General features: G+C 38.9%; 1 protein-coding gene across 1 annotated transcript in view; it reads right to left on the bottom strand.

Annotated features, from left to right (window-relative positions):
• Positions 1–320: 320 nt before the first annotated feature.
• Positions 321–15,843, bottom strand: part of Frmpd4 (FERM and PDZ domain containing 4) — a 319,242-nt gene continuing 303,719 nt past the window's right edge. The window contains exons 3-5 of the mRNA XM_055613359.1: positions 6,116–6,276; positions 898–1,000; positions 321–402 (exon numbers count right to left, since the gene is read on the bottom strand). Of these exons, the coding sequence (XP_055469334.1) occupies positions 321–402; positions 898–1,000; positions 6,116–6,276 (346 nt within the window). The remainder of the gene's footprint in view (positions 403–897; positions 1,001–6,115; positions 6,277–15,843) is intronic.

The following is a 15,843-nucleotide window of genomic DNA, read 5'->3' on the forward strand; positions in this document are numbered from 1 at the left end:
CAAGTTTGAAGAACTTTTCCTTTGAAGATCCCCAACATCCTTTAACACTTTTCCCAAATGCAGATGTGCTTTTTTTATTCTGAGTGACCATACATGATAAACTATCTCTTCCTCAGTTGAAAGCATTGTGATAACTTTCACTTTAATCCTCCTAGGCAGCATCAGTTTATAATAGACAAATATCACACCATCACACCTCTTTATCCTTTGATACCACTGTATAAATGGATCTGTTTGTGTAAAAGGTCTTGTTTCACCTGAATAAATTCTAAAGGTTTCTTTTGTTATTCAGTTCCTGAGAAAGTACAACTCAGTGGACTTTAAAGCAGATTCTTGATCAGCACTTGAGAAGTTATATCAAATATGCTCTCTCGTGCCCAATTAAAAATATCACTTAACAATCTGTGTACACAATAAAATTAAACTAATAAACAAATCACATCTTGGCTTTGACCTAATTATACTTTTGTTTCAGATGATGATCTCAAAGTGAATCACTCAGGCAAGTATGGAAAAAAATCAGTGAATTTTGTGTTTGTGTAGTCATGGAATTATGTATATAAAATTATTCATAATTTTATACTATATTTAGCACCTGCATTTTAATCTCCCTGACTACACAAAAATCAATGTGTTAGTAATTCTGAAAAGAGATGAAATGCAACCCTTGGCTATTCTAATAGAGATAGGAATCATTAAAAGTATAAACCTGATTTTTGTTTCTTTTATTAGAAATTAGCATAACTGATATTTCTATAACATGAATGTGGAGGCTCATGATTTGGCCCTGTATTGGCCTACAGAAAGTTCTTTCTCTGCCAGATAAGGCCCAAGAACTGTGCATCAGCCTTTGTTAAAGGGTGTAATGAGGTACAGGTGAATGAGTATGTTGCCTACCTGACCAGGTCGATGACCAGCTCTCTTGGTGCAGCGCTGACTGGCTCATCATTAATCATTACAATCTGATCTCCTGGAATCAGCTTGCCTTCTGAGGGGCCACCTGGAGATAGATGAAAGAAAAACACGCAAGTGAGAACTCCTTTTGCGACCCACTTGAAATTCCTTCTCCCCATCATGACTCATTATGAGTAAATGATGCTTTTAGCATAAGCAAAACCCAAAAACACCAGGATGTTTTTTTGGGGGGAGGGGACCATCTGAGGACCACCAGGATGCACTCTAACTTGTCAGGATCTCTGAGTGGAACTCAGGAATCTTGGTTTCCTAAAACTTCAGCAGCAAGACCGATACTAGACTATCAGTGTTTCCCACATATTTTCCCCTTTGTTTTATTTTATTTGTTAGTGTTCTCTATTCATGTATGTTTGTGCACCACATGTGTTCAGTACCTGCAGAGGACAGTAGAGGGAATTAGATCCCCATCGAACTGGAGATATTGGGAGTTGGGAACTGTGATTTGGGTGCTGGAGATCAAACTCAGTATGTCTGTAACAGCAGTAAGTGCTTTTAACTCCTGAGCCATCTCTGTAGCCACCCTTTGCGTGATACTTGAGTCAGGAATGGAAGGGAGTCTAGATATGTCTTTACCTGTACAGTTCTGCTACAACTGGGACATGGCTAGATTTCAACAAAACTGCATGCATTTGTTCATTTCAAGTATTGTGACTGCACACTCAACCATAGGGTATTAGAAAAAAAAACTCATAAAATTTGGATGTGTTTTGAGTACTGTTGGGAAAGGTTAAATGAAGTGGGGGCATGTTCTTCATATTTGATGCTAACTAGAAGTGGGAACAGTTTCATCATAAACATCTAATGATTGCTCAAAAGGTTAAATGAAGAAGTCATGGGGCTCGAGAGATGTCTCAGTGGTTCAGAGCACTGGCTGTTCTTCAGGGGACCCTGGTTCAATTCCCAGCAGCAATGAGGAAGCTTACACATAGTTGTCTGTAATTCCAGTCCCAGGGGTTCCAATATTCTCTTTTGACCTTCCCCAAGGCACCAGACACACAGACAGGAATGCAGACAAACATGCATATATATTTGTTATTATATATAAATATCTTTTTTATTACATATAATTATATACTATATTTATGTGTGTATATGAATACATATAAATAATATATGTGATATACTATATATATATATATAAAATTATATATAATACAATAAAATAAATGAAGGAAGGAAACCTAGCTGTGATTTAAGATTTAAAAAATTCATTTGTCCCTATGTCGGCTAACGGAGGGTTGAGGTTTGTGAAATATATGACTTCAAGTATGCTTGGATGTTTGTGTCTATGTTCACAGGCCCCGATCTATCATGGTTAGTGGCACTGTCTGCTGTTGACATTTGGTCAAGTTGTTTACGATCAATACAACGGCCAGACCCAGCTCTGATGGCTTGACGGTACTAGGTGTGATAAGGTGTTTTACTTTTTCGGTTAGATTCCTAATGAGGGAGTAAGAACCTAATGTTTCTTGGACAGGTATGATGCCCCAGGCTAAGAAGCATAACATTTTACTTGGTAAACTCACTGAATATTCCAATGGTTCCTGGCACAAATGAGAGAACTAAGCTCAGCAGTAAAAGAATAGGCATGAAGGTATAATTATGTCAGATGTATGCAAGTTCAGAGTGGCTTACTTCTCTTTGGAACTTGCTCTCACAAAGGAAGACCTAAGGCCACATCTGTATAAAATATATAAGTGTTTAAAATTTTTAAAAAAGTAAACAATTACTCAAGATTATTCAATTATTTGAATTATTCTCACATGTGCAGCTGGGTGAAGTTGCCTCCCAAATATTGACATGGTGTTATGTGGTACTATATAATTTTCCCCATATTTCCAGAGACATAACTCTGTGTGATAGGTACAGTTAGAATAGCATCTTTTTAATAAGCTCACTAATCTTTTGTTTAACAATTGAAATGAATGTTTCATGATCAGAACAAGAAATTGAAAGTCATATAGTTATTCTGTAGTCACTCTGATACTTAACACTCAAACTGTGCCATCAGTTTGTATTTCTGGGGAGTTAGAAAATAGGGAACCTAACAAGCACCCAAATAAGTGATAGAAAACATTCATTTTGTAGATCTGAGAAGCGAGAATTAGTGTTCACACACAAGGAATTCAGAAAGAGCACTTGAGAAACCTATTTCAACCATTAGATTATGTGCAAACAGCCACACCTATTCAGTCAAGCAAATGGTTACAAATCAAATGCTGGTTAAACACAGAAACAATTTCATAGAAGCTGTCTGAGTATATATATGAACTGTTTTGGTGAGAACACTACTCTCAAACAATAGAACAATTTCTTAGGTTTCACCTGTTTGTTTTATCTGCTTGTTTGTTGAGACCAGGTCCTGCTCCACCTGACCTGGAACTCACTATGTAGCTCGGTCTGGCCTTGAAATTACAGTTATTCACCTAAATAATCATCCTGTTTGCTGGTAGCAGTGGCATGAGTCACTACAGTCAGTTGACTTATGCCTTTTTATCAAATGGGAATATTCTTGGTTAGTCAAGCAACTTGAATCAAGAACTCTGGAAAAGATGACACACAAATCCTTCCAAAATATGAGATAATGGTATCCTTCAGAGGATTGTTTCATGACCTTTGCTCTGATGACTGGGTTATGTCCTATAGAAAATCTGGTCATGTCACTCAAATCACCTGGGACTTGAGTAGAATCACTTTTATGATAGACATTTTATTTGACCAATATTTTCACTAAGAAAAATAACCAGAAGAAGGACTCTTTCATCACTGTTTTTTACTTCTTTTCTACTCTCCTCAGAAATGTTTGACAGTCAGTGTTATGGTATCTCTGAAGCTATAAAGAATTCAGTACAAGGAAAGGAAGAATGTGGAAAGTTTTCAGTGCTTATAGTTTCTGGTTGTGTGCATACTGAATTCTGTCTGTGCTGTATGCTCTCCGCATCTATGGGAATCCTGGTTCTCAGAAGTATGAGTTAGCTTTCTTTTCTGCACTACCCGAGTGTGTGTATGTACATGGATTTAATTTATAAAACATAAAAAGAAACACTTATATTTGGAAAATACAATCCTCAGTGGTTTCAAACTCAGTATTCACAGAATCCCAAAATACAATTCACATCTAATGAAGTACAAAGTTGTGAAGACAAAGTAAAGAGTTGTATGATGGGACAGCTTAGAATAAAACACTATTCTCAGCTGCAGTTCAAGTGCTCAGTTGTATTTGTGGTGCTTGACTCAAGGAGGTTATGTCAAAATAATGGAAAATTAAAATCTTAATCAACTTGAAAAAAATCTATATTGCTTCACTAGTCAACTTCTATTTCCCATCATTGCCTGACTAAAGGGTCAAACACTTGAGAATTCAATAACAATAACCCAGAAGTCATGGAAGGATTTCTGCGTACCACCCCATAGCTTGCTAAGTTAGATACTATGAAAATCCCCAAAGCATTAATATAGAGAAGCTACATCCAATCGAAAAGCAGGGGCTGAACATGGATATTCCAAAGCCTAGTAAGGACTGTAGACAGGATTTAAACTGAATAGTATTCACTGCAGAATCTGTGCTTGTTTTTAAATGACACTTCTAAGTTTTGTATGAACGTGTATAGTGCATGTATGTGTATTATAGCTATGTGAACATGTGTATGTGTTTGTATACATGTTGAAGCCAGAGGTTGATGCCTAGTACCTTCTTCATTATTGTCCACCTGACTCTTTGAGACAGGGTTACTCACTGAACCTGTATATCTATTAGCTGATCACTGATCCCTTGGGAGCCACTCCACTCTTACCCCACAGCTGGAGTGACAGATGTGTACAACCATGAAAACTTTTTAATGGATTTTGGGGATCTGAGCTCAACTTCTCTTCCTTGTGTAGCATGTACTTTACTCACTGAGCCATTTCCCTAGGCTCCAGAATCTATCTTATTATGTGTAGGACTTTACTATTGAGTTCTGTTAGTGATTTGCAAAATCTTCAGAGCAATGACAGAGGAAATAAGAAAACGTTTTGCATTACAATAAAGGCATAAATGTATATAATAAATAAATAACCAAAAGCAATTTTTTTCTGGAAATGTAAAGCTGGCCTACTGTGTTCATAGTGGGGGAGCAGTTTATCCTCATATGACTAATTGACATACAGTCTATTGTCATGTTGTAGAAGATAATAGATGTTATATGCATCAGATAGCATCTGTTGTGTTCAATCCGGATAATTGTTTCTTCTACCACTTGTGGATTGTTAGGATGATTTCAGGCCTGGCTTAGCTGAACAGAGCTGATTCAAAATACAGATTTTGTTGGACTGAGCTTCAGGCTTCAGGCTAGTTGGCTGCTGCCCCAGGAGTTTATCATGGAGATGAGGCTGAAGGAATAGCAGCTTCCCTGGGAAAACATCCCTTCTTATAGCCATGACAGAGTTCAACTATATACATGCATGTCAACCTTCTCCCTTGAGTATATTTATCAATGCGTCATTGGCCAAAGGCATTTGCTTGATCCACACTAACAACAATAGGGCATAGAAATTGCCTGCCTCTATTGAGAAGGGAAAGATACGTATACTTGTAAAACAATTCATGTACCCCATGACTAAATTTTACTATAACTATTTTCCATCAGGTACTTACATATATTACAGTGCTTGTCCATCACTATTTGCATTTCTCCATTCAGAAGTGGTAACACAGATTAACGGTGATATTATCAGTATTTTTCCTTACCCAAGGGACATGATGGATTTGGCAGTTTAAAATCTCCTTTGAACTCAGGCATGGAGATTCAAGACAGTGATCCCAGCATTTGTTGGGCTGAGGTGGTAAGACTGCCACAAACTTTAAGGTAGGTGAGGTTACTGCTATAGTGCCAAGCATACAGGGCAACATAGCAGAGTTCTGTCCTCAAAAATGCCCCAATACATATGTACAAACATACATATATAAATATGAAAAATAAAGCCCATTTTGATGACACATTTTTATCTCTCCATCTTTCTTTTTGGGAATCTATTGGGGGATGGGAAAGTATAACTTTTTCTCCATAGTCTGAGCATTCACAGAACTGAACAGAAGCCATTCTAAGCAGGTGTGGCAGGTAGTGTTATGAAAGACCAAAGAGTGGGGCTGGATTCTTACCTGGTGTCACTGAGCGAACAACCACTGGCTTTTCACTTCCTGCCACGAAACCAAAACCCAGCACAGGGTCTCTCCTCATCTCCACCTTCCGTGGAGCTGGGGGAATGATTTGGCAGCTGTCAAACTGAGGGTCATCAAATGGGATTGCTTGTGTCATGTGACTGTGGGGAAAATACAGACAAGAGAAAAGCGGTATTAATGTGGGGTAAGGCATTGCCCTTGAATTCATGTGCTTTTTAGTTAGAATCCTGTTGTCTTTGGTATAGAGTAGGAACAATCTAGAGACTCATAGTCATCTTTCATGGTCCATATATTGCTCCTTGGGAACTTTGTAATACCCTTCTTAAGGATTTGCACTGACCAGTCATCTGACGTGAATGCTTGTCCTGCAAATATCTATTGTTCTGTCAAACTTCCATTCATGTATTATAGCTTATAAAAGACTCCCTTGGAATACTATTTTAATGTGATTTTTCTGGTTCCCTCATGCCACCAAACCTCTTTACCCTTTTATGTGTTCTTCCTCCACCATGGCACTACTTACCAATAAATGTACTACAGAAGACATTTATTTTTATGATGGTTTTTTACTGCTTTGCTCTCCATGACAAACTGTGCAGTCTTTAAGGACAAAATACTTAGTTGTCCTATGTATAGAGCTCTGGGTGGAATTTGGGACCTCATACACTACTCTGTCATTGAACTACAGACCTAATCATATAAACTTAATTACATTCATTGACATATCTCAGGTATCTAAAACTGTGTCTGACCCACAGCAAGTTCTCAACAGTAAATGGAATTAATAAGCAGGGATAGGAAGTTATTTCTTTGTAGACTGTTATCAACTGAAATGCTGACCCACAGTCATATAAAGTAATAGACAATAAGCAGGAAGTATATATGGCACTTGAGCCAGGCAAAATTAAAATGATATAGGTGATTTTGGTGGTGATGGGCTACTCCGGTACCAAATATCCTGCTACCATTCTAAATAATCTGATTGTATAGCTCTTGACATTTACCTTAGGGAAAAAAAGATTTGAATGATTTAAATGAGTTTTCTCATTAACTGAATTTTAACAATAATAAAAAGTTGAATATTATATAATACTTGGGAAGTAAAATTCTCAATGGTATAATAAAAACCCTTCTTCCCACAGTAGTGCAAAAAAACTCTAACTAAACTCAGTGACTACCTGCAGAAAGAAGACATGAAAGTAGAATGGAGACTTGTTAATAAAAATGGCTCCAGTGGGGTGGGGGGAGATGAGAGGAGAGGGAAAAGGGATGAAAAGGACTAAGATTCATGATGTTAATGTATGAAACTGTCAATAATAAATAACACTTAAAATTTTAAAATGCTTTCGACTCACAGTCACCCTTAGACTTAAAGAAACAGAGAAGTCATTGTCATCACATTTGTTAACAATGAAATTAAGATCAAAATCATGAATTATCTGCATGGGACTGACCTAGGGCTTCTGCCCACATGCTATAGTTGTATAGACTGGTGTTCTTGAGGGACTCCCAACAGTGGGAGCAGGAGCTGTCTCTGACTCTGTTGCCTGCCTTTGGGATCCTTTCCCCCTACTGGCTTACCCCATGTCCAGTCTTAATATGAGTAGAGGTGCCTCTTGTCTTACTGCAACTTGATAAGCCACGTTTGGTTGACACCAGTGGAAGGTCTGGCCTTTTCTGAAGACAAAATGGGTAGTGCTTGGGGTTTAGGAAGAGCAGATGCTGAGAGGTCAGGGGGAGGAAGTGAGAGGAGAGGAGGGATAGAAAACTGCAATTGGGATGTAATAAATAAATAAATAAATAAATAAATAAGATTTGGTTTTGAAAAAAATAATGGTGCATCACCATTAAAGTACCCAATGGCCAATAGGCGAGGGAATCTGGTCAAAGGTGATGTTTTCATTCGTGGCAATTGTCCAAGGAAGCTTTCTTTTGTGGAAGAGTTGTTAGCAGAACATTAGCAATTGCCTTCAAGAAATGTTAGCTCAGATGACTTAAATGACTGACATGAACTTAATTCAATTTTAATTTTATTTTACATTCATTTAATTATTCTCCTTCTAGCTACTGAGTGTGTGTGAGTGTGTGTACATGCTGGCAACATAAAGTACATATGAAGGTCAGAAGAATACTTCCAAGAGCTGGATCTTTCCTCCTACCATGTGGGTCCTGGGATTGAACTCAGGTTGACAAGGTTGGCAGCACGTACCTTTATCCGCTGAGCTTTCTTCTCAGCTATAAATTTAACTTAAAATATTCTTTTTATTATAATAATTTATTTTTATTAATTACAGTTTATTCACATTGTATCCCAGCTGTTGCCCCTCTCTCATCCCCTCCCAATCCCGCCCTTCCTCCCTCTTCTTCACCCATGACCCTCCCCCAGTCCACTGACAGGGGAAGTCCTCCTCCCCTTCCATTTGATCCTAGTCTATCAGGTCTCATCAGGAGTGGCTGCATTGTCTTCTTTTTTGTGATATAAACTTTTTTTAATTCTTTATTAATTACATTTTATTCACTTTGTATCACCCCTGTGGTTCCCTCCCTCCTCCCATCCCAATCCCTCCCTTCCTCTACCCTCTGCATGAATGCCCCTCCCTAAGTCCACTGATAGGGGATGTCTTCTTTCCTTCCTCCTGATCCTGGCTGCATTGTCTTCTTTACTAAGTAAATAATATCATTGTAAAATACCTTGTACACTGGTGTTCTATTTGCTGTCTGGACAACATACTGTCCAAAAGTAATAAAAAAAAATCCAAGGAAGGAGAAAGCATGATATTCTTCAGTGCAATTAATAAGAGTTAGGGAAAATCAGCAAAAATCCTCTGGATCTATCCCTTAAATATATATCAGGGCTAAGAAAATGCAATTTCAAAATCCCCTTTCAACAGAATGTAACTCTTGAGACATGGAACATAAGAAGAAACAGAATGGATAAATGTGTTGTATGCTTTGTGCTGAGGCTCATCTGTTATATGATTTAATTCTTGAAGACCTTACTCTTATGGAGCCTATTTGACCCTTTACACAAGCTCTTTTCAAAAGCAATGACAGAAAAAGATCTGAATAAAGAAAAGAGGCCATGGCAGTGTGAACTTGAGACAAGAGGAAAAAAGGACACAAATGATTTGGTTGGTGTCTCTTATAATAGACATTGGCAATTAAATTAGAATATTTTGAACATTTGCAGCTTTATTAGCCCCTTTCTAGAAAACAGTAAAGTAACATTATTTAAAGTTTCAATACATCATTCTTTCAACAACTCTCATATTATTATAATTTAATAATATGACAGTTATTAAACATCAATTTTGTACTAAGCATTGTTTATTCTAAGTGTTTTCCATATGTTAGTTTGCTTAATTCTTCAAGACAACTTTATAATATAATAATTTAATCATTTATTCAATTTAATATATGCCCCCTGAGCTCTCTTTTCTGGGAATACAAAAGGAAAGAAAGCAGAGAAAAATAAAATGTCCATACTAGTTTATGGTTAATGATAAGAGAATCTAAACAGGGAGGGTGGGCAGACAGCTGCTGAGTGAGGGTAACATCTAGAGTGAGTGTGCTCAGGACACAGGAACCATGAAGTGCAACTATCTGGAAATGCAACATGCTTCAGGGGAAGAAAAGATGCTTAGGAACATGTAGAAGCCAGTGAGATGTAGGTTGTAGGTTTGAATCAGTGATGGTGTAGTAAAGAAATGATGGTAGAGATCCTTCAGAGATTGAACAGCTTATGTGTCCCCTCAGTCTTTTGTTCAACCAGGAAGCCAATGAAAAGTTTAAATGTTAGCAATATATTCAACTACCGTGTTGACAGCCGAGAGGACAGTACATAAGAAAGACCATTCATAGGCCAATGTATCCTTTTTACAGATAATAATGGCTCACAATGGGATGAGAATGACAGAGGTTGCAGGAATTTGGGGGCTTTTAATACTGTTGGAAACTATTCTGGTGGATCAAGGGTGAGCTTCTTACTCTTTAACATTTCTCCTGCATATATCTTCTCTTCACAAGAGTGAACCATGAGTATGTGCTCTGATGCACCTACATTGTGGGAAATATGCCTCCTTCCTGTGTGCTCAGGAAATAGGTGTTTAGGTCTCAGATAGACATAAAAACCAGCATGGTTGTTTACAGTAAGACTTCAAAACCAAATGACCTAGCTTTGGGTTCTAATCCTACTAAATCCTAACAGGATGACCTGCTTCCTTATTTCATGCTTCCTTCAGAAAACCATGACAGTAATTATAACAATCTCATAAGAGAGCCGTAAAAAGCAAGCAAACAAGACATGTAAAGCACTTAAAAAATGTTGGTCACATTGTCAGTGCTCTGAAAATGATAGCTTTTATTTTTATCTATAAAGATCATTGGCAATGAAGAAAAGAATGAATTTCAGACATGATGAAAACATTCCATTATAAGATCTTAAAACCAACTGAGCTGGCTAATTTTATATCATTTTGGAAAAGAAAACCTAAATTGAGAAAACACCCCCACCAGATTGGTCTGTTGGCAAACCTGTGATGAATCTTCTTGATTGATAATTGATGTGGGAGGGTCCATCTCACTGTGGGTAGTATCATCCAATTGGCCAGTGGTCCTGGGTGCTATGGAAAGCAGTCTATGCAAGTCAAGTGGACCAAGTCAGGTAACAGCACTCCTTCAATGCCTCTCCATCAGTTTCTGCCTCTAAATTTCTGCCCTGCTTGAGTTCCTGTCCTAACTTCCCACAGTAATGGAGTGTGACATGGAAGTGTAAGATTAAATAAAACCATTCCTCCCTAGTTGATTTTGGTCATAGTGTCTTATCAGAGCAACAGATAGTCTAGATGAGATACCAACCTGCCATTTCAAACATTTACAGACCAGCTCTCTGGGTGCAATGCCTCATCAGCCCCAGTCAAACTCCAAGGGTTTCAATTACAAAATTTAGATCAAGTGATATGGAAAAATGAAATGAATAGGACTTGAGATACCCAAGGCAATACTATACCAGGGACACAGAAAAATGAAGAAGATAGAGTAAACAGTAAGTGTTCCTTGGCTGTGTCTCTTGCCCACTAAATACCACGGACTACAGTGATGGGGTTGAGCCAGAGGGGAGTCATGAGACAGGCTCATTTCTTCTTTGAATAACTGCTGAGGCAGGTGGGAGCCTCCATTTCTCAGACACTGTTTTTCTCTGTGTCAGCAATATTTCTTTTTTTATTTAAATTAACTGTTTTTTATAATTAAACAGCTAACAAATTGTTTAGTTACAGTTCCTTCACCCCCAAAACCACAAACTGGTTAGTAAACCAAATCTCTACACAACATATTCAAATCTGAGAAGATTTAAATTTAAAAAAAAAAAAAGGAAACAAGACCTCAGATCCAAATAATAGGGCCTAGTTGCACACGAGCTTACCAGCAGCAAAGAAGTGGGAAAACATCCTAACAACCCCACTCTCAACATTAAGTTCAAGTTGCCTTGTTCTAGTTTCCAACTCATGAACAAAGATCATATTTTGTTAATTCTATTGCAGAATAATTGTCCTAAGTTGTTTTATTTACAGTGCCAACTTTCAAAGGTTCACTGAAGTTAACTGGACAATGAACTAAACAGAAATTGCGTTACAGAATGAGGGAAAACCCCAAATGTCACTTTCCACAGAGAACTCATATTTCGGTTTTATTCAGAGTAATGAGGGGAAAAAAGTAACTTATGATCATATAAGAAACTCAACCACAGGTCTGATCTGTACTGGAACTACACATGCAGTGAGGACAAGGTTGCATTTGTCTACTGTTCTCTAATATTAATAACTATAAACAGAGAAGTGCAACTAGCATTTGGAACAAAACCTTTGTCAGGCACAACACTTTTCTTCATACCATTGGTTCTCTTTGTATACGTGGGCCTCCTACTCTTCAGTAAAGTCATTTTTGATATTGAAGGTTTTCTTCAGGAGTTTTATCCTTAATCTCATTGGCCACAGTATTGTATGTAATATCAAACAAACCTTTGATATCTAAGTAATTTGCAGCCAGAATAAGTTCAAAAAGTGTTCCTTGGTCAATTTCCAAGAGTTCTTGGTCCCAAACAGGAATACCATCTGTCTGCTTTTCTTTGTTCGCATCATCCTCAGGAGGAAGGTCATTCTTGTGGTGGGTACACCACTGAGTGACCTTTTTTAGGATTGCTGCATTAACATGTGGTGAAAGAATAGGATGATAGTCTCCCTTATCATCCATTCCAAAATCTTCCAGCATGGTCTTGATGGTCACAGATTGTTTGGCAATTTCTACATCAGAACTCTGCAACTTTATTGAAGGTGTGGTGCTCACTCTGAAGAACACAGGCCCAAGGCTGACAGATGGCATTCACACAAGAACAACAGCAAGGACAAGGCAACTCTGTCAGCAGTATTTCATGTAAGGCCATTTTGTTCCACTGCTCTATCCCACCCAAACTGATTACAAACCCAATCAAATGCATATTTTTCTGGCTGCTGCTAGATTTAGCACTTGGTATTTATTAAAGATTTTTGATCCACTTTGTTTTCCTTGTACACTGAGGAATAAATAGCTTCTGATTGCATTACCCATGCCTTGCTCATCAGGTGACATTTTCAGATTAATGATATAAAAGTTATCAGTCTTTCATTTTCAGTAGAAATATCTGCACTAAGATATCTCCATACCGTGAAATGTCAATCAGAGTAGTAAGGCAAAAATTGGGGTAACCTGAACTTGAGAGTCTTTTTTGTGTGAGGATGGTTGTGAGTTTTTATAAGGAACTAAAAAGCCATATCTTTTCACCTCTTGAACATGCTTCAGTAAATTCTAATGCTGATATTAGGATAATACAAGTGATACACTGCAAAAACCTTCAACCCTGCCCCAATGGCCTTCAGAAAACACATACAGATAAGTCAGGAATCTATGACTTGAAAATAGGGGCTTATAATTGACATGGAAAATGTGCCCATCAGGATTAACTGAAGAGTTTTGCTGTTTCCTGGGGATTTCATTTCTAAAGGGACTCCTGCAGCTCCATTCCCCATGACAAAAGGAAAGAAGTTTCATTGAATTCTTGGAGCTTTAGTGCCCCAGTAACAATAACAGACTCATCAGAAAAAATGACATTGCATTGACTATAAGAAAGCACACTGGAAGAAAAGCTATAGTCTTTTCTTGGACTTGATAGACACATTAGAGTCAGCATGATCCTTTTGTTGAAAATGTGCTGAGATGAAAGGTTCTACAAATTTAGAAACATCACCTTTGGTGTGAACATTAAGGTATCTGACCAAACACATGATGGCAGGTTCATTACCTGAGAGGTTAAGACTTGAACCAAAATGAATATAATAGGTATTTATGCCTGAGTTTAGCCAGATAAGGTGACCTTAGTACCAAGAAAGTCCAGTGGTGACTTCAGGAGAGCAACAGTCTCAGCATTTGTATCTTGTTCTTGTGTCAGTCATGGGAGCACTGGTCTGTGTGAGAGACCAACTTCATCTTACTTCACCAACAGGATGTAACTTGCTCACCAGATGTTTCATTTCTTTCTACTGCTTTCCATGGCACTCAGTGCAATTTTTCCATCCCTTGACTTGAATAGCCCTTTGCCCAAAGATTGTCATATGGATGAACCCAGATCTGACAACTGAATATTCTTTGTGTGTTTGAGTAGGTGTCCATGCTGGTCCGTCCCCATAATGAAAAACACTAGTGGGCTTTCATATATTTAGCCTAGTCTCCAGAATGAACACATGGAAAACAAATCATAGTCTAAGCCACCATGAAAAAACCAGAGATAGCAGACCTGCCTAGCTCCTAGGCTACATTAGTTACCTGTATGAGGGATTTAAAATAATGATTATGTTATGAAACTATATTGGGGAGGTTAATATACATAAAAACTTGCTCATATAATCTTTTAATAACATTTAAAAGCCAGTGCTTTTAATAACATTCAAAAGTATTCTCTCTATGGACCCATTCTTCACATCTTTCACAAATAAATACATTGTCATTGGCAACCTGAGCAGGGAACCTGTTATCCTGAAGTGAAACTATGCCCTGATAAAAATAAAAACAGAACGGAATAAAACAAAATAAATGAACAAATAAAAAGAGAAAAAAAGAGCTAAAGAAAAGCACAAGATACAGAGATATACATGTCCATACACACAGAACTCTCACAAAAACAAAAATTGGAAATCAAAATATATATGCAAAGGTCCTGTAAGGTAAACCAAACCAACTCTACAATCTATTTATTGGGAACTTCCAATATTCTTGGCAGACTTAAGGTAGTAAATGAAGAACTAAGTATGGAAGCTTTCATTAAAAGCACTAATCTAAGCAAATCAGAGTTTGCCAATGACAATATACTTATTTGTGAAAGATGGGAAAAATGGGTCCATAGAAAGATTCCTTTTGAGGATTCGGCAAGATGGCAGCAACGGGATGACTCTCGTTCTGATCAGCAGCACAGCAGGATTGACATAGTGACCAACAGTCAGAACTCGAGGCCCTAAAACACAAGTGATTGTGTTTCCCAGGTGAGAGGATACCCCACGGTGAGAGATTCAATCAGCTTCAACTCACCCAGCTAAACTGCAGAAGAGATCCTGGTTCCACCAGGCGCTTGGTTCCCAGCCCAGAGCCACACGCTGGCGTGCTATGATCACTGTCCCAGACTGAACTGTGGGCACCACAACATCAGAGATTGAGATTTCCAGTCGAGAGATAACCCCAAGGTGCAGGAAACGATTGGGACCGACCTTAGGTCACCGAGACATTCCCTGGAAAAGACCCGGGGTTCTGCGGGCGCCCAGGAGCCAGCCCAGTGCTAGAGCCGGGGACCCAGGTGCCGGCACAAAGTCCTGCCTGCGCGCCTGACTTGCTGCCCCAGATAGAACAGTGGGCCCCAGGGCCCCAGAGACTGAGTTTCTCCCCACAAGGAGGCGAACGGCTGGTCGGATCTCAGAGCACTCAGCTCAAATACTACCACCCTGAAAAGGTCTCGGGAAAAATTACCCAGTTTCGGCAGACGCGCAGGCACCCAATCGCCAGAAAGGCAGAAAGGCGCAGCCACACAAGTCTGTGCCTGCGGGTTCTATTCGCCATCACAGACAGAATGGCTGTCTCCAAAGCAAAGACTGGGTGTCCCTGTCAGGAGGAAACCCCACAGCAGGGGGGATCATCAGGTCCAATGCTCAGGACACCCAGCTCCAGAAGACTTTCTAGATTCATGCAGACTCTAGGCTCTAGCCTTCTACTGCAGGCAGGAGCTCCGTGCTCACCAGCCATTACTGAGTACTGTTAGGACACTGGGGCACACAGCTGCATCCTCAGACCTACAAAAGCCAGAGTGCCATTACAGCAGCCCTCAGATACTGCTCCAAGTTTCAACCAGTTATCCCTAGCTAAACTGACAAAACTGTGGGAATCCCTGGTTCTTCAAGAGGGCTGTACCCAAAAATTACACCTTAAGAGCAACAGCTGCTGCTCACTAAATTCAGAGCAAGAAACCCAGCAGCAGGGCAGCCATCACCAGGACCTCTCCTGATGAGAGGAGAGCCTTTATGAACATGAAAGTTACCACACAGGTCCATACGCCTGAAGTGAACTGTGACAGTTCCTGAGAAGCACCACCATTCAGTTGACCATACCCAAAAAGCAGAGGAGAACATCAGAAC

Source organism: Psammomys obesus, unplaced genomic scaffold, assembly GCF_907164565.1.
Source record: "Psammomys obesus unplaced genomic scaffold, mPsaObe1.curated_primary_1811, whole genome shotgun sequence".
Classification (NCBI taxonomy): Eukaryota; Metazoa; Chordata; class Mammalia; order Rodentia; family Muridae; genus Psammomys; species Psammomys obesus.